Consider the following 19,910-nt stretch of genomic DNA (forward strand, 5'->3'; position numbering starts at 1 on the left):
CACAGAGAGAGTCCCTCCCCATCTGGAGAGTGGTTTCTCCAAGCTGATCAAGAGGGGATTTGGGGCAGAGCCCCTGTGGTCCTTAGAGCCCAGCCGTTGGGCATGAGGAGGGCTTGGGAGGGGCCGGGAGGAGGGCTCCCACCTGGAGCATTCCGGCTGCTGATAACCTTCCCTCACATGTCCTGGATGTTGGCAATAATAGTGCAAACTAGGAGGTATTTCGTGGGTTTTTTTTTAAAATGTTTGTTTATTTTTAGAGACACAGAGTATGAGTGGGGGAGGGGCAGAGAGAGAGGGAGACACAGAACCCTAAGCAGGCTCCAGGCTCTGAGCTGTCAGCACAGAGCCCACCATGGGGCTCAAACCAGCGAACTGTGAGATCATGACGTGAGCCGAAGTTGGGTGCTCAACCAACGGAGCCACCCAGGCGCTCCTCATAGAAGCCTTCGGTTGTTTGTGGTGCAAATTAAGAATTTTAGGTGTCTTTCCTTCATGTGGGCTGTGAGTGGCCTAGTTTGTCAAAATAATTAAATATGCAGGGGATGAGATTTCCCAGCCCATCCTGGTCCTTTTAACTAAAAAGAAAGATTCCAGTCCAGCCCATTAAGTGCTGCCTGATGGATTCCACATGTGAAGAAAGACCAGAAGTTACATCGAAGATAGGCTGAAGTCCATTGTAATAGCTACGTACAGGCTCATCAGGCTTTTGTGTGGAAATCTAGATTTTGTTTTAATTCACAGTCCTAGGAAAAGCTACTGTAATTGCTTGGTGGGAATTTTCAGACGTTGGGCATCTTTTCAGAAGTTGGGCCTCTCTCTCTCTCTCTCTCTCCCTCTCTTGCGTTAGTTTCATCCCATGTGTGGCCTGGGCCTCAGCAACATGCATGTGGACTAGTTGATCTAAATCTGGGAAACCATGTTGGTAAGTTGAATAGCCATGTCATGTTCTTCAGCGAGCTTATGGGGGGTCCTGGGCACTTTTGGAAACTTCTGCCTTAGTCCAGGGAACATCAGAAACATGGGCTTTTAGATCTTGAGAAGCCTTCCCTTTAAAGAGGCCTGGTTAACAGGCTGGGGTAAGGAGGGATCATGGGCAGGTTCAGAAGAAAAGGGGAAGTTCAGAACTTGTTGAGGAAAGTGGTTGGAGGCAGGTCCCAGGTGTAGAGTAGCCGCCGGATGTCTGCAGACAGGGAAGCCTGGGCGGGAGAAAAAGACACTTCGGAAGCCATTGGTCGTTATTTCAGTTGTTTGCCTTGGTTCATTTGAAATAGTCTTTTGCAAAGAGGTACACTTAGATCCTGAAAATATTTGCAAGTCTTGAGGTACCGAATAAAATATGTATCAAATTCAGTTTGCTGGATTCATGACTTCCTAATTTCTTTTTTTTTTTTCTTTTCTATTCTTTTCTCTCATTCTTTCTTTTCTTCTTTCCTTCCTTCCTTCTTAATTTTTAAATTTTTTTTCTAACAGTATTCAATAAAACATGTTTGGGGAGATTGAAAGTTCCCCATAAAGGCCCTTGTAGTTCTAAATTATATTTGGTTCAGTTGCTCATTTTGTTAGAAATGCACGAGGATGCACCATGGTTTTTAAACATAAGATTGGCCAGTGTTCCATTTGAGGGCCCCCTCCATGCGCTTTGATAACTGGAATCCATTTCTTGGTAGTTTTCTCTGGACCAGAATAAAAATTTATGAACACTAGTCTCTATAGGAGTAGCCTTGTTCCAGAAGAAATCAGACCAAGGGCCAACGCACTTCCAACAGGCATGATTCCAAGAGGAACAGTCCAGTTTTGGAAAGTAGTCGGAACAAAAATGAGTTCTCTGAGAAAGGACAAGCCCCTAACACAGGTTCTGAATAAACCCTGGAGAGTGCACACACAGGAGAGCGCAGACCCAGGGAGCGGGGCTCTGATCTCAGCACAAAACAACCTCCACTTCAGGGTCCCCAAGAAAGCAGAGAGAGCAGTGGCTCCGTGGGTACCTGCACCTGTTTGCTCGCCAGCCTGGAGTGGTTGGGGTCTCCTCTGGGTCCCCTGGTGATCACCAAGTAACGTTATCTTAAAAATGAAACCGGCAGTTATTTTTCCAGGAAAAAAATGAGAATAGCAGAGAATTGGGATTTGGGACAGGTAAGCCCCAGTAATACCACAGGCAAGTCTGGAGAAGAAAGGGAGGAACAAAGGGAGGAACGCTTTTTCCTAGAGGAGAGGGGACATTGGGAGGGGCTGTGCCAAACCAGAAAGCCATTGGAGCAAACTGGGTGTTCCACGTGTAGTGGCTTCTCATTGGCTGAACTGTGGCTCTCTTTCATTGGCCGAGGCATGACTGTCTCTCATTGGCTGGGCTGCGACCATCCCTCATTGGCTGGGCTGTGGCTCTCACTGGCTGAGCTCTGGCTCTCTCGCATTGGCTGGTCTGTGACTGGCTCTCATTGGCTGGCCTATGATTGTCTCTCATTGGCTGAGCTGTTGCCACCGGAGGAAATAATCCTTCCTCCTGCATGAACAGCGATGCATTATGGGTGTGCAGGTGCGTCTCTCCGTGTTGTGTCTGCCCTTGGCCCTGAGCGGCAGGTTGGGGGGCTTCCCCTGTGGACTCCTGACTCCACTTCAGTCGTGTCGCCTTTACTCAGCCTGGAAGAGGTGCCGGGCTTCTGGGTGGTTTTCATCGCGGGCGATGGGGAGTCGTGCGGCGGAGAGCAGAGCGCGTGCGCACGCGTGTGTGTGATGGCGCTCGTCCTCCCGGGTCTGGGGCAGGTGGCTACGAGGAGCGGACCTGCCGTGTTGGGTGGGAACTCCACGTTGCTCATGTTGGGGGTCCAACAGACTCTTCCAAAGCGGCCTCCCCCGCTTACATCCGCAGCAGGATAAATGAAGGAGAATGCGCCCTGCTCACGTCCTCGCCGGCGCTTCCTGGGGCGTCTTTATAGCCAGTGTGGTGGGTGCGAAGGGGCCTCTGCTAGTAGTTCGAGGTGCGTGTCCCTCGTGACGAATGTCCAGCATCTTTTCATCGACCCACTGGCCATTTGCATATGTTCTTTGGAGAAGTGTCTGGGTGCGCAAATATTAGGTGTGGACTTCTCCCCGCTGCCCCTTTTCCGGGATGAGGAAGTTCCTTTCTGTTCCTAGTTGGCTGAGTATTTTTGTCAAGAGAGGGTGGTGGGTTCAAGGAGATACCTTTTCTGTGTGTAAGTGATCATGGGGTTTTGTTTCTCTTCTGTTCATGAAGTTTATGACTGTTATTTTGCTTGCTGAGCCAACCATTTTATTCCCAGATAAATCCCGCTTGGTCACGTTGTAGAATCCATTTTATTACTATTTTTAAATTTTTTTTAAACATTCATTTTTTGAGAGTGTGAGAGACAGAGCATGATCGGGGGAGGCAGAGAGAGAGGGAGACACAGAATCAGAAGCAGGCTCCAGGCTCGGAGCTGTCAGCACGGGGCCTGACGCAGGGCTGGAACTCACAGACTTGAGAGATCATGACCTGAGCCGAAGTCAGACATTGAACCAACTGAGCCACCCAGGCGCCCCTGTAGAATCCATTTCACATAGGATTAATTTTGGTGTCAGGATAAACTGGCCACATGGGGTAGATTGGAAGTGTCTGTGCATGGTTGCATTTTGCATATGGATCCCTGATGTGTGGTGACCTTGAGCTCATTTCATGTGCTTTTTGGCCACTTCTGTATCTTCCTAGGGAAATGTGCATTCACATTTTTTTGTCCATTATTTAGTTGTATTATTTGTCTTTATAACGTAACCTATAATATAATCTTTTTTATTGTTGTTATACAAGTTTTGAAAAACCTGTGTAGGTTACAAGCCTCGTATCAGATGTGACTAGCAAACCCACGCTGCAGCCCCAGATGAAATGGTGTTGCCTTCATTGTAGCTGATGTAGCTGGGATTCTGTGTGCTTAGGTTGTGGAAACATGTCTTTTATTTAAGTAATTCCTGATTATTTTCTCATAATCGTTTGCTTTTTCCTTCAGTGATGTGGTGTCCTCATATTGCTCCAAAGATACTATGGGTAGGGTGTTCAGATTGGTTGGGGAGGGAGGGTGGGCAGCATAGGCTGTGAAAGAATTCACCCACAGCAGAATTTACCCAACAAAGGAGTTAGAAGTCGATTGAATGCACTGTAGGGGAGCTGCAGGCCACCAGGTGGTGGTGACGAGCTATGGTCATAGGGCAGAGTGAAGGAGTGTAGGGACACATGGAAATTCGCCCTTTTTATGGTAACTGTGCCCGGTTGTAAGTAGACCATTGGAGAGTTGGGGCCTGTGGCTATCTAGAGGCGGGTCACTTCATGAGCCTGTTTTTTATCCATCCGTGTGGTCACTGTGGGCCCTTTTGCCTAACTCAGGTTTTCATTGGTGAAGCCTGTTGTCTAAATGTGGCCCTGACATCCCCCTGACAGGTGGAAAATGACAAATCTTTGGCGTTAGGACAGGGGTGTCACCTTCAGTAGCTTATTCCTGCTGAATGAGGGCATAGAGATGTCCCTGGTATGTCAACATTCAGCAGGAAAATAAGCCTGAAGAAAAGACCTTTGATAGTTGACCATGATCTTCCTCCAGTCCAGGAGTTTCGCCAGTCATTAAAGGAGAGGGAGGGATCCTTTCAAGCACCGACATGAGGATTTGTATCTGTCAGCGCTCCTGTTACGTTATTGGGGTAATCTGGAGCGCATACATGGCACTCTGTTTTAATGAAAGCATAGGTTCCTTTTTGAGCTGCTTCAGGATGTCAGGCCATTGGGTATTGGAGGGTCACCTTCTCCGTTTGTGGGTGACTGTGTGTTGGGCTTGGTTAAAGATGGCTGTTGTATGCCTGGCTAAAACCTCTATTTGTAATTTTATTTAAAAAAAATTTTTTTTCAACGTTTATTTTATTTTTGGGACAGAGAGAGACAGAGCATGAACGGGGGAGGGGCAGAGAGAGAGGGAGACACAGAATCGGAAACAGGCTCCAGGCTCTGAGCCATCAGCCCAGAGCCTGACGCGGGGCTCGAACTCACGGACCGTGAGATCGTGACCTGGCTGAAGTCGGACGCTTAACCGACTGCGCCACCCAGGTGCCCCTCTATTTGTAATTTTAAATCCATAGAGGTTTTCCAGGAGAAATATGGTTACAGGAGAGGACCATTAATAAGCCTTCAATGCCTGATGTCTAATCTTAACAATATCCTAATTATGAGGAATTGCTGGCAAATGGGAGCTACCTCTCCCCGGAGATAAGGACGTCCCAACCTGCACCATGCAATCCAATATAAGGAAAATGAGGGCATCCCTTATTTCTGTAAGTCCATAGTTAATCACATGGAGTGGGATATGCTCAAGCGTTTAAGGAGTGAATTTCTTATCACAGCCATGCAGAATTGGTCAAGGTGACAGTTGAGTCATGCAGTTGTTGGGGAGTCCTTCCCATTTTCCAGCTGTTCAAATAATGCTGTGTCCCTGGGGTTCTGTTCTTATCCAAACAGAGTAACAAGCATGATGATTCTCTGTACATGAGTTATTGTGGCAGTCTCTCTGAAGTTCACGTCAAGTTGTCTAGCGTTGGTATTCAGAATTTTAATAAAAACAGCAGTTTTAACTTTTAATGATTTTAAGTCATGAGAAAGGAAGATATGAAACCTTAGTTTGGAGAGCTCTAGCCAGATATTTGAGGAAACCAGAAGAATTCAAAACCTAGTCTGGTTTATAAGAAATAGTACCAAAAACCCAGTATCTACAGAGATGTTGTTTTGAAAACATAATTATTTCTCTCTTATTTCTAGAGATAGCCAAATCAAGACTGATTTGTTTGTAAAACAGGTCCAGTTTTAGCAAAATGGCCTAGTTATTTACAAACACTCAGCAAGAACAGTGATTGGCCATATAAGTTTTTTGAAAAGCTTGCTTTGCTCAAAATTTTCATAAGGAATCTCTAGATCGAACTTTTTAAAAAAACTTTATTTATTTAAATGTTTATTTTTGAGACAAAGAGAGACAGAGCATGAACAAGGGAGGATCAGAGAGAGAGGGGGAGACTTAGAATCCGAAGCAGGCTCCAGGCTCTGAGCTGTCAGCACAGACACTGACATGGGCTTGAACTCACGGACCGTGAGATCATGACCTGAGCCGAAGTTGGACGCTTAACCGACTGAGCCACCCAGGCGCCCCTCTAGACTGAACTTTTAATAGCCCCTCGAGGCCAGAAGACAAGCCAAATATTTGTCATCAGACTTGTCTGCAAGACCTGTAGATTTATGTGATTTCTTCTTCTCAAGGTCCCCAAACTATCCTGAGGTTTCTGGCACCGGCCAGGACTTGACTTGACTCACCTGGTAAGGCTGCTGGGAACTCTGTCAGCAAGGCATCAGGCCAGTATTCCCAGGGGGGTTGACTGGTTCCACAAAGTCCACCTTAATTCCTTCAAGCTGTCTGGTTACTTCTGGGTCTATGCAGGTCTGTCTCAAATCCGACATTCCTGTCAAATCTTTGGTGAAATAACCAACGTGTCCAATGGTGTCTTGTTACAAGGAGAACAGATTCTCATTGTAGTTAAGCAAAAAGGAGGGGAGGTCTCAGCACTCAGATGTGTAGGAATGTGTTTGCTTGTAGATCAAGATGGCAGCTGCATACATGGGAACTAAGGAGTTAAGGGGGGAATCTGACAGAAGCAAGGCTGCCGAGACTCAGCCAGCATCAGGAAAGGGTCCCAGCAGAGTCCTTCACATGTGCGGATTCACCACGGCCGAGCTGCCATTGCCATATTTGCCACTCGTTGGGAATCGACCTTGGGAACAGAGTGGAGAGGAGAGGAAAGGGGTCATTCGCCCATACAGGCCTGAATGGTCTGATCTTGTTCACCCTCAGACCCATAGACCATACCAGGGACCCCTTGCATAGAGAACTTTGGCTGCCTGGTGAGGAGTACGGTTACACCTGCCAAAGGGCAAAAAGAAAGGAGAAGGAGTCAAGGATCCCCCCTGAAGGGCAAGAGGGGAAATCCCTCATCCTGTTGGGCAAGGGGTGCCCCATAGACGCCCCTGGGACTTGGGATCCTCACCAAGGAGGAACCTCTCAGGTGGAGGTTGTCAGGTGCCCAGAGAACACTAGAGTCAGGCCACCAAGGGAAACTCCCAAGAAATTCCTAGGAAATCCCAGGAGAGGCCGAGTATAGCAGAGGGTCCCTGTGAAGGCCAACAAATGTGGGGTGACCCGATCAGGGGGAGGCCCGCAGCTCAGCGGGTGAGAGAATTCCCCCCAAGGCAGAACAGAGGAGATGGGAGTTTGCTGAATACCCTGCGAGGGAGCAGCGGGCAGGATGGCAAAGGAGAGACCGTCTGCCGGGAGGCAGTGCTGGGGGGCTACAGTTATGGGGTCATGAGGGAGCATGGGAACCTTTGGAATGCTCCCTGTGTGGGACCTGTGCCCGGTTTTAAGTATGCAGGGGTTAGTTAGGGCCTGTGGCCGTTTTGAGGCAGGTCACTCAGGAGCCTGTGTGCATTCAGCTGTGTGCTCACTGCGCCCTTTGCTGCGTATCTTTCCATCACTCAGGCCTGTTGCTAAAAACGGTCCATACACTGTGATTCTTCCCCCTGTGTTAACGTGAGCGGTGGCTGTGTCCCCATCAGTCCCTCAGGGACTCTTCCTTCTGGTGCCCTTTTCCTTGAATTCTGGGCCCTGGGTTAAATGTTGGAGCGGCCCTGCTGACTTCCACGTTTCTTAAGGCCCCGGACTCGTCTTACACATCAGGTGTGCCAGGCGCCCGGGCCCTGGCCTGTGTCCGTGCCCAGAGCCCACCTAATCCGGGAAAAGGGTCGTGTCTGCCTCTGTCGGAAGAGAGGGGACTCCAGCAGGCTTCTTGCCCTTGTTCCTTCCAGGGCGAGAGCTGCTCACATTAAGCAGCCCTGGAATCCGAGTGTCCACACCATCCTGACATTCTGGTTCCAGTTCTTGGAGCTGATGATGAGGCATAATCGTCTTAGAGCAAGCCAAGCGTGTGTCCTCCAGTCTGTGTGTTGTCCGAGTGAATATTTCAGTTTTTGGTCTGTACAGTACTGGTCTGCTCAGATCTGTCTCAGTGTAAATATCCCAGTAAATTGGGTGTGTGTAAGTCTATGTCAGCTGTTGTCCTCACCCTCTGTTGTGACTCAGGGGTCCTAGGAATGGAGTCAGCTCCCTGCCTGTCACCACACTCTTCATTCTCTAACCCACACCCTTCATTCTCCTACACACATGGGTGATGATGGCGCTTTGCAGCAATAGAGTGTGTGGTATGTTTCAGGCCTCTGTGGTCTTTGAGGATGTGGCTGTGAACTTCACCCCAGAAGAGTGGGCTTTGCTGAATTGTGGTCAGAGGAAGCTCTACAGAGATGTGATGCTGGAGACCTGCAGGAACCTGTCTGCTGTGGGTAAGGATGGCTCCATACCTTCACTAGTCATTTAGGGAAGAAATGTTTCTTACAATTGGCTATTCTTACTGGGCCGGAGGAATGGGAATACATTGGAAGAAGGACAGAGTTGGTCCAAGCATTCATGAAACCTATCTGGAGTCATATAGCTTTTCCACAAAAGCATAGTTTTATGTGTTAAATTGGTTGTTTATTACCCTGTTTTTTAAGTTTATTTATTTTGAGAGGGAGAGAGAGTGTGTGTAGACACTACTCACGAGAGTGGGGGACGGGGAGAGAGAGAATCCCAAGGAGGCTCCGCACCATCAGCACAGAGTGCAATGTGGACCTGATCTCACGAACCGTGAGATCATGACCTGAGCTAAAACCCAGAGTTGGGTGCTTAACCAACTGAGCAAGCCACCAGGCACTCCAAGGCCACTAGTTTTAAGACCAAGAAATGTTGCCGACTTGCTACATGCCAGCACAGGGAGGAGACAAATAAATACGTTGTAAAGGAAACAACAGGACAAAACCACTGAAAATGAGCTACATGATATGGAGATAAGAGACCTACCAGAGACAGAGTTCAAAGTCATGGTCCTGCAGATCCTCACCAGTCTTGAGAGAAGAGTGTAGAAACACAGACCTTCAACAAGAAGATAGAAACTATGAACAAAAACCAGTCACAGCTCAGAGTTTCCATAACTGGCCTGAAAAACGCCAGATGGAATCTGCAGGAGGTAAGAGGATGTTAAACACAGATCAGTCATCTGGAAGATGCACTAGTGAGAAGCCACCAGGATGAACAGCAAAAGAACAATACTGACAAATAAGTGAGGACAGGTTCCGGGACCTCTGTCACTACTGGGCTGCTTGGTTCTTGTCCTGGAGGCACCAAAGAATCGGAGACCTGTACCAGAATGGGGAGCTGGGGTGGCTTGAGTAGATATGCGTAGTCATTGCGCTTTCCATTAGAGAAAAGGGGCCACTGCTGGAGTAAGAGGGGCAGTGGCCCCAGGATGCTCTCCTTTGAAGCCTGCTTCGTGTACGTGTAAATTTGCCTTTGGTTGACATTTTGACTGGCAAAATGGTGGTTGTAGAATATTTGGGCTTCTGTGCCTGTGCCTGCTCATGATTCATTCTGTTAGAATTGTACAGATTTATATATTGTCTATTTATGAGTTTTTGCTATTTATGAGTTTTATGAGCTTTTGCTGTAACCTTAAGAGTAAGTTGCACTCTTTCTGCACATGGCTCAGCTCTTGAAAGTCCCAATGTGGCTTTTTGGTTTTGAATTTTTTTTTTTAGAGAGAGAGAGTATGCAAGCAGAGGATGGGGCAAAGGGAGAGGGGGAGAGAGAGAGGGAGAGAGAGAGAGAGAGAATGAATTCTCAGGCTACATGCTAAGCACGGAGTCCAAAGCAGGGCCTGATCCCATGGCCCTGGTATCATGACTTGAGCCAAAATCAAGAGTCAGATGCTAAACAGACTGAGCCACTGAGGCTCCCTCATTCACACCCCTCACACACACCTCCCTCATACACACCTTTGTGGCTTTTGAGCCAGCTCCGTGGCTAGGCCTTTCCTGTTTTGTTAGCCCTTAGAGGTGGCTCTGTAGGTGTGGCTGTTAGCCCCACCCCCCGCCACGCCCCACGTAGGGGTGGCTCTGAGGTTGTGGCCAGATCTGTTTTATCCCTCCTCACTCATGTCTAACTAACTGCCCCACACTATACCATGTCAGGGGGAATAACATTTTATTAGAGAAGTCTAAGGAGGGGAAGAGAGAGAAAGGGGCAGAAACTTACTAGAAGAAACAAAAGCTGAGAATTTCCCTAATCAGGAGATGGGAACAGATATCCAGATCCAGGAAGGACAGCAAGCCTAAACAGGATGAACCAAAGGACGTTCACGCCAAGACTTATAATAAAACGGGAAAAAACTTAAAACTAAGGAGATAAGGTCTAAGAAGAAAGAGAAAAGCAAACTGTAAACTCTAAGGGAAATTTCATAAGGCTGTCAGCTGATTTTTTTAGCAGAAACATGGCAAGTCAGTGGGGAGTGCCATAATACTTTCGAAGGGCCAAAAGGAAATAACTATGACCAAGGATATTCTACCAGGCAAAGTTAATCATTCAGAATTGAAAGAGACAGAGCTTCCCAGAGAAAAATAATTGAAGATGTTCATCACCATTAACCCAGCTTTACAAGAAATCACAAAGGACTTCTTTTAAGTGGAAAAGAAAAGGCCATAAGTAGAAGCATGAAAAGTATGAAAGGAAAAACAAAATTGCTGGCAGAGGGGCACCTGGGCAGCTTAGTCAGTTAAGGATCCAATTTCAGCTCAGGTCATATTCTCACAGTTCCTGGGTCCGAGCCCCATGTCAGGCTTTGTGCTGACCGCTCAGAGCCTGGAGGCTGCTTTGGGTTCTGTGTCTCCCTCTCTCTCTGCCCCTCCTCTGCTCACACTCTGTCTCTCTCTCAAAATAAATAAACATTAAAAAAAAATATTTTTAATTCCTGGTAGAAGCAAATGTGTGGTAAAGATAGTAAATCAATCACTTACAGAATTAGTATGAAGGTAAAACTCAAAAGTAGTAAACTCAAAAGTTGTATCTTGAGGTTACTCAAGGGATACACAAGAAAAGATGTGAAATATGTGGTTCCTGGCTGGCTCAGTCAGTAGAGTGTGTGACTCTTCATCTCAGAGTCATAAGTTCAAGCCCCATATTCATTGGTGTGAACCCTTGGGGAAAAAAAGACATGAAGAATGACATCATACCCATAAAATGTGGGGGAGTATAAATGTGTTTTAGAATGTGTTCAAATAAGCAATTATTAATGTAATACATACTGCTGTATGCATAAGATATTACATATGAACCTCATGGTGACCATAAACCAAAACCCTATAATCCATGCACAGAAAATAGTGAAAGGTACACAAGCAAAACATTAGGGAAAGTTGTCAGATCACACAAGGAGAGAGCATGAGTAGAAAGGAACAGAGAAGAACTATGAAAGCACTTAGAAAACATTGAACGAAATAGCAAGAAGTACATGCCTCTCAATAGTTACTTTCAGTGTAGGTGGGCTGAAGGCTCCAATCAAAAGATCTACAGTGACTGAATGGATAAGAAGAAAAGACCCATGTATATTCTGCCTGCAAGGGAGTCACTGTCACCCAGTGGACACAGACTGAAAGTCAAGCAGATGGAAATAGATTTTCCATGCAAATGGAAGTGGGGGAAAAAGCAGAGGTAGAAATACTTCTATGAGATAAAGCAAACTTCAAAACAAAGACTGTAATAGACGAAGGCCATGACACGATGACAAACAGATCAATCCAACAGGGGGCGTATAACAATTGCATATATCTATGCATCTGACAGGGACACCTCAATATAGAAAGCAAACATTACTAAATACAAAGGCAGAAAATGACAGTAGTACAGTAATTGTAAGAGAATTTAACACTCCACTAATGTGAATGCATAGAACGTCTAGACTAATAATCAGTAAGGAAAGAATGGATTTCAATGACACATCAGACCAGATGGACTTAATAGATGTATACAGGACAGTCCATCCCAAACAGTGGAATACACATTCTTTTCAAGTCTGCATGGAACATTCTGCAGGATAGACCATAGGTTAGACCCAAAATTTTACAAGTTGCAGTAAATTTAAGAAGACTGAAACCATACCAAGCATGTTTTCCATGCATAGCAGTATGAAAGTACAAGTCAAGTACAAGAAAACAGAAGGAAGCTCCAACGCATGGAGCCTAAACAGAATGTTACTAAACAACAAAGAAATTAAAGTGAAGTTGTTAAACACCTCCAGGTATTCACTGAATGAATGCAGTGATGGAAGATTTTTGGCATGTGTAGCATAAGCAGTTTGAAGAGGGAAGTGTATAGTGACACAAGCCTACGTCAGGAAACAAGAAAAATCTCAAACATTCTACCATTGCACCTAGAGTAACTAGAAAAAGAACAAGCAAAGCCCAAATCATAGCGAACAGAGCAGAAATAAATGAAATGGAGATTTAAAAATAGATCAATTGCAAGAAGAGCTGGTTCTTTGAAAAGATAAAATTGACAATATCTGGTGAAAGTAATCAAGAAAACGAGAGAAGGCTCAAAATTAGAAATGAAACTAGAAAGAAAACTTGCAATCAACACCACAGAAATACAATGGATTAAAATAGATTAGCATGAGAAATTGTTTGCCAACAAACTGCACAAGCTAGAAGAAATAGACAAGTTTTTAGAAACTAATCTGCCAAGGCTAGATCAAGACGTAATAGAAAATGTAAATACATCCATTACAAGAAACAAAATTGAATTACTAGTGAAACAACTCCTAGGAAAAATCCGGAACCATCCAGATGGCCTCACAGGTACATTCTACCAAACATATAAAGAAGAGTTATACCTATCCTACTCAAACTATTCTCAAAAATAGAGGCGGAAAGAATACTTGCAAGTTCATTCCATAAGGCCAGCATTACCCTGATACCAAAACCAGACAAAGTCACTACAAAGAGAAAAAAAGTTACACAGGAATATCCCTGTTGAACATAGATGTCAAATATAAGACAAAATGTTAGCAAACTGAATTCAAAATATATTCAAAGGAGCATTCACCACAATCAAGTGGGATTTATTCCATGGATGCAAGGATTTAACATAAGCATATCCATCAACATATGATACACCACACTAATGAGATAAATTATTAAAAATCATGTGATCATCTCCATAGATGTAGAAAATCTTTGGACAAAATTGAACCTCCATTCCTCATAAAAACTCTCAAAAAGTGTGTATACAGGGAATATACCTCAACAGAATATAGGCCACATATGACAAACCCATAGCTACCATACTCAGTGGTCAAGAGCCAAAAGTTTTTCCTCTATGATCAGGAACAAAAAACGATGTCCACTCTCACCACTTTGATTTAACATAGTACTGGAAGTCCTAACCAAACAAGTCAGACAAGATTAAGAAATACGCAAACTGTTAAGGAAGATGAAAATATGGTCAATATTTGCAGATGATTTGAAACTATTTATAGAAAATCCTTGAAACTTCACCAAGTACTATTAGAACTAGAATCATTGAAAGATACAAAAGTAATAATACCTAAGTCTGTTGTTTTTCTATAATAACAAAATGGCAGAAAGAGGAATTAAGAAAGCAATCTCATGTTCAGTTCCTTCCAAAACAAGAAAATATAGTGAATAAATGTACTCAATGAAGTTGAAAGGCCTGTACTCTGAAAGTATAAGACATTTAATGAATGAATTGAAAATGACACAATAAGTGGAAAGATATACCATTGTCATGGATTGTAAGGGGTAATATTGTTAAAAATGCCCGTACTATGAAAAGCACTCTACATATTCAATGCAATCCCTATTGACATACTAATAATATTTTTCAAAGAACTAGAGCAAAAATTCTAAAAATTTTATTGAAACAGTAAAGATTCCAAATAACTAAAGCAATGCTGAGAAAGAAAGCATACCAAAGCTGAAGATACAACAGTCCCAGATTTCAAACTATACTACAAAACTATACAAAACAAAACAGTATCGTACTGGCACAAAAAGAGACCTATAGATCAAGAGAACAGAAGAGAGTCCAGAAATAAACCCATGCTTATATGGTCAAATCATCCACAAAAAAAGGAGCTGATTATATACAACGGGAAAAAGACTGTCTCTTCAATAAATGGTGTTAGAAAAATGAGACAGCTACCTGCAAAAGTAAGGCTCGACCACCTTCTTACATCATCTCACACAAAAGTAAACTCAATATGGATTAGATACTTATGTGTAAGACTTGAACCCACATACCTCTTAAGACAAAACAGAGGAGATAAACTCATGGACGTCATCAGCCTTGGCAATATTTTTGTGGAATTCTCCCTTCAGGTAAGGGAAACAAAAGGAAAAATAAAAAATGGGATGAGGAACATAACAGACATTTTCCTAAAGGAGATATAGAGTTGGCCACTTAGCACATGGAAAGCTGCTCAATAGCACTTATCCCCAGAGAAATGCAAATCAAAACCACAATGAGCTGTCACTTTAAAGCAGCCAGAATGGCTACCTTCAAAAAACACAGGATATAACAAGTATTGGTGAGGATGTGGAGAAAAGGAAACTCATCTTGTTGGTGGGATTTAAATTGGTGCAGCCACGTTGGAAAACAGTATGGAGCTTCCACAAAAAGCTAAACATAATTGCATTTCTGGGTAGTTAGTTCACCAAAGAAAAAACCAGGACAGTAAGATACATGCACCCCCACATTCTTTGTGGCATTAGTCACTATTCTCAAGATATGGAAACAATGCAGGTGTCCATCAACAGATGAATGGATAGTGAAGATGTGGTATCTACATACAAGGGACTATCACTCAGCAATATGAAATGGATGAAGTCTTGCAATTTGTGACAACTTGGATGGATCTAGAGGGTATTATTCCAAGTAAATAAGACTGTCTTTTATATGTGAAATCTAAAGAACATAATGAACGAACAAACAGCAGAAAATAAGGATAGACTTAGAACTATAGAGAATAAAATGGTGTTTGTGAGATTGGAAGGGGATGGAGAGACAGGTGAAATCATGGAGGGGATTGAGAAGAACAGATTTGCACTTATTGAATAAATAAGGAGGGAAGGAAAAGTAGAGCACAGAGAATATGGTCAATAATTATATAGTAGTTTTGTATAGTGACAGTAATTACACTTATTATGGTGAGCACTTTTTAATGTATATAATTGTCCAACCACTATGTTATACAACTGACAATAGTGTAGCTCAATATGCTTCCACTAAAAACAAAACGAAACACAGGTATCCATTAGCAATGATCTTGAAGACTATGAATCCATCTTCCAAATTGCTTGATGCCCTTCAAATACTCCCCCCTGCTGAGCTGTTCTCCAGGGGCAGGGCAGTAGCCACACACACCACCCGACCTCCCGTTGGCAACTGGGACAGTGCAGAAGGCTTCACCAAGGGCCTCTGTGCCTTCAGGACAGACCAGCAACCCTCGGGTGCACCAGGTGCCAGAGAAGGAAAAAGCATTTGGACACATCCATTAGAAAGGTGACTCAGTCTTTCTTTGAGAAGATGATGTTTGTCATTCACTTGGCTTCCCTGCCAGACTTTTCATCCATTCTCACCCTCAAAGTGAGCCTTTTGTGTTCCTCTTGTAGGGGTAGGGGTGGATGTGTGTATCTTGCCTAGTTAGTATCTGATAATAATCTGATAATACTTATCTCCATGTTGGTCTCCATATATTTTGAAGTATTGCTGAGTAAAGAGGCTGCCATTTCATACACTCTTCTTCTTAATGGCAAAGTCCCAAACCACTAGGGTCCCCAGAATTTTTCTGTGGTCATGTGTCCATTCTTCCTGATGAACTTCCTTTACATTTTGGGATTGGTATCTGACTGGAAGTCGATGTAAGGTCTGTTTCTTATCTTGAAACCTCAGACCATTCCCAAGAAATTAAATTATGCTACTAATTCTTGCAGGTTGTCAAAGTCAAGGTGACACAAGTGCATCAAGGCCTCAGTGGAGCATTTTGCTGAATGAGCCGCCGGGGGAAGACAAAACAGGAATATTTACAAGAAAAGATTCGTGTTCTGTTTTTGGAGAAAAGCAGACATTTTGTAGCAGAGGAGATCACCTGCAAACCCAGGAAGGGCATTCAAGGTGACTGACACTTGCATGGGAGGAACGGGGATGTTGGCGATTATGAGACTAGAAATTAAAGAACAGCTGTAAACCTAGCACAACAATTGTGTAGTTGGAATTTTCACAAGACAGAGTTTTTTTTTTTTTTTTTTTTTTTTTTGTAATGTTTATTTTTGAGAGAGAGAGAGACAAAGCATGAGTGGGGGAGGAACAGAGAGAGAGGGAGACACGGAATCCAAAGCAGGCTCCAGGCTCTGAGCTGTCAGCACAGCCCGACACGAGGCTCAAACCCACAAACTGTGGGATCGTGACCTGAGCTGAAGTCGGATGCTTAACCGACTGAGCCACCCAGGCACCCCACAAGACAAAGTTTTTATAAATGCATTGTAGATATTGATCATCTGTAAAACAATTCAGTTGGGAAGAATGACCAGGGAAAACTATATGTAAGAAGCCCAGAAAGTTATGACTTTGTTTGAGTCCTTAGCCAGAGCAGTAAGCTTGTACCACTTTGTAAGCATGGAGACAGTGCCACAAACATACCCATTCATTGACAATGGCCATTAGGTGGTCCAATAATGATTAACAAACATCAATAGATCATTAATTAATAAAGAGATCGCTTATAAGCATTATTCCCTAACCATGTGCCTTCCTATTTTGAACAGAAGTCCTTTGGTGGAGAGTGTCTGTGAACGTATTGAAGGAGATCCATGTGGAGAAACCCTGAACCCGATTACAAGTCTTACTGTGCATGAGGGTTGTCCTACTGGAGGCAAATCCTGTCAACATGCTAAGCGTAGAGAAGCCTTCGCAGATGGTTCCTTCCTTGGGAAGCCAAGAGGATCTCACCCAGGACTCAAACCTAGTCCCGGTGAGGAGTGCGGGCTAGCCTGCAGCTGCGTCGTGAGCCTCAGTGCTCACACGGACACAGACCTTATAGAGGAACCCTATGAAAGTCAGGACACTGGGAGAGTATCTAAGACATCGAAGAGGCTCAGTAGTAAAAAATCTCTAGAGTGCAAGAAATGTGGAAAAGCTTTCACTCGCACGTCTTCCTTTCAGGGTCATGTGCGAGGTGACTGTGGAAAGAGAGTCCATGAGTGTGACATGTGTGGGAAAGTCTTCAGGTATAACTCAAGCCTGCGGACACATAAGAAAACACACACTGGGGAGAAGTCCTATGAATGTCAGCACTGTGGGAAGGCCCTCTCTGGTCGCAGTGCCCTTGTAAGACATGTGAGAACACACACAGGGGACAGACCCTATGAATGTAAGGAATGTGGGAAATCTTTTTGGAATTGTGGGCATTTTAATCGGCACATGACCATGCACAGTATGGTGAAACCCTGTGAATGTAAGCAGTGTGGCAGAGCCTTCCGGGATCAGACAGATCTGCGAATCCATATGAGGACACACACGGGGGAAAGGCCCTTTGAATGTCAGCAATGTGGGAAAGCCTTCAGATATCTTGGAAATCTGCGAGAACATATGCGGACACACACGGGGGAGAGACCCTATGAATGTCAGGAGTGTGGGAAAACCTTCAGGTACAACTCAAGTCTGCAAGCTCATGTGAGGACACACACTGGGGAGAGACCCTATAAATGTCAGCACTGTGGAAAAGCCTTCATTCGACACCACACCCTCGTACTACATACTGCGAGAAGACACTCAAGGGATGGACACTTGGAATGTAAGGAGTGTGGGGAAACTTTCAGGAAGCATCGACCTTTTGAACGTCACATGACCACACACAATGTAGTGAAACCCTATGAATGCGAGGAGTGTGGCAAAGCCTTCAGGTATCACAGAGACCTACAAATACATGCGCGGACACACACTGGGGAGAGACCCTATAAATGTCAGCACTGCGAGAAAGCCTTCACCTCCTCTGAGAACCTGCGAGTACACGTTAGGACACACACTAGAAAGTGACCCTATGAATGTCAGCAGTGTGGGAGGGCCCTCAAGTGTCCATCACACCTGGAAACACACACGTGGACACACACTGGGGAGAGACACCATGATTTTAAGGAGCGTGGACAAACTTTCCAGAAGCGTGAACATTTCAAACGTCACTCGAACACGCACAGTGCAATGAAACTCTGAATAAGCAGCGTGGCCTCCTGGGATCACACACATCTGCAGGTACATATGAGAACACACACTGGGGAAACTTCGTAAATGTCTGCTCTGTGGGAAAGCCTTCGTTTGTCTCTCTTCCCTTCAAGGACACACGGGCAAGCACAGTGACGTGAAACCCTATGAACTTCAGCACCGTGGAAAAGCCTTCAGGTATCCCAGGAATCTGTGAGCACAGACACACTGTGGGAAAGCATTTATTCTCCCTTAAAATTTTATTGGGAATGTGAGCCAACACACTGGAGATGATCCTGAACAAACAAGATTTTGGGAAAACCATCAGGTATAGAACTTGATGTATTTTGTTCACAAAAATTCCGGCAGGACAGAAATCTTCTCGTTGTTATGAATAGGACTTTGTCTTTCAAAGTGCCTCTTCCTTAATGGGGATCCCAAATGTATGAATTCCTAGTTCATGTCACTGATATGAATGCTAATGGTTTTAAGTGGCCTTCTTTCTCCTCTGCATCTGTACAACATAGATGTTGTTGTCTCAGATTTCAAGTAATCACACTGTTATGCACAACATGTCTCCTTTCCATTAGTATATATCTTGGACCCAGGAGTGAGAAGAGAGAGAGTGTGTGTGTGGCAGTGTGTGTACAACTTTATATAATTATAGAAAAAGATGTCTTTAATTTCACCTTGCAGAATGTTTCTAGTATATGATCACAACATGTAGACTTCTATTGTTGAAAGTTCTGTTCTCTGTTGCAGATACTGGAATTTCCTGAGTCAGTACCTACTCTTCTATTCAATCCTTATTATTAAACGATATATTTTCACATCAGTTCTCTCTTTTTTTTTTTTTTTTTTGTTATTTATTTGTTTTGAGAGAGTGGGGGAGGGGCAGAGAGAATTCCAAGCAGGCTCCACACTGTCCACATGCAACCCAATGCAGGGCTTGATCCCCCAAATTGCAAGATCATGACCTGAGTGGAAGTCAAGAGTCAGATGTTTAACTGCCTGAGTCACCCAGGTGCCCCGAGTTCTCTCTTTTTATTGAATGGACAATTGGTAAGCTTCCAATATTGTTTCTTTTTTGGGACTAATTTTTGGTGTCAGTCAATTTTGTGCCAAGTTGTGACTTCAAAGGACATCCCTTTGCACCATGACTCAGGTTTGCCCGTTTGTTTCCATGAGCAGTGATTGTGGTGGAAATCCTTATGAGGTGCTTTCCTCTGGCCCCCAGGACATAATACCTGGGGTGCCTAGTACCCCTAATATCAGCCAGATCAGCTGGCCAAAATATAGCATCTGATGAATTTTGGACATAGGAACCTCTTCAGTTTTATCCCCATTGGAGATAAAAACACCTCATTGTTTCCATAATATTCCAGAGTCCTGAGGTACCCCAAGTGTATGTCAACTATCGGGCTAAATGTTTTTGGTTTTGCCCGTGGCTAAGGCATATGGCCGAGTAGCAGTTTGTAACTCATACTACTGGGCTGGATGTGAAAGGGAAAGCATTGCTGCCGTGGTACCTTTTAAAAAAGGTCTTGCATGGGACGCCTGGGTGGCGCAGTCGGTTAAGCGTCCGACTTCAGCCAGGTCACGATCTCGCGGTCTGTGAGTTCGAGCCCCGCGTCAGGCTCTGGGCTGATGGCTCAGAGCCTGGAGCCTGTTTCCGATTCTGTGTCTCCCTCTCTCTCT

The 19,910-nt window shown here is 44.4% G+C and overlaps 1 protein-coding gene across 1 annotated transcript in view; it reads left to right on the forward strand.

The window, feature by feature from the left end:
• LOC123605073 (zinc finger protein 77-like) overlaps window positions 1-19,047 on the forward strand; it is a 39,679-nt gene extending 20,632 nt beyond the window's left edge. The window contains exons 2-4 of the mRNA XM_045491399.1: window positions 8,284-8,410; window positions 15,950-16,130; window positions 16,781-19,047. Coding sequence (XP_045347355.1) covers window positions 8,284-8,410; window positions 15,950-16,130; window positions 16,781-18,050 — 1,578 coding nt within the window. The 3' untranslated portion in view covers window positions 18,051-19,047. The remainder of the gene's footprint in view (window positions 1-8,283; window positions 8,411-15,949; window positions 16,131-16,780) is intronic.
• Window positions 19,048-19,910: the final 863 nt, after the last annotated feature.

The sequence above is a fragment of the Leopardus geoffroyi genome, chromosome A2 (assembly GCF_018350155.1).
Source record: "Leopardus geoffroyi isolate Oge1 chromosome A2, O.geoffroyi_Oge1_pat1.0, whole genome shotgun sequence".
Classification (NCBI taxonomy): Eukaryota; Metazoa; Chordata; class Mammalia; order Carnivora; family Felidae; genus Leopardus; species Leopardus geoffroyi.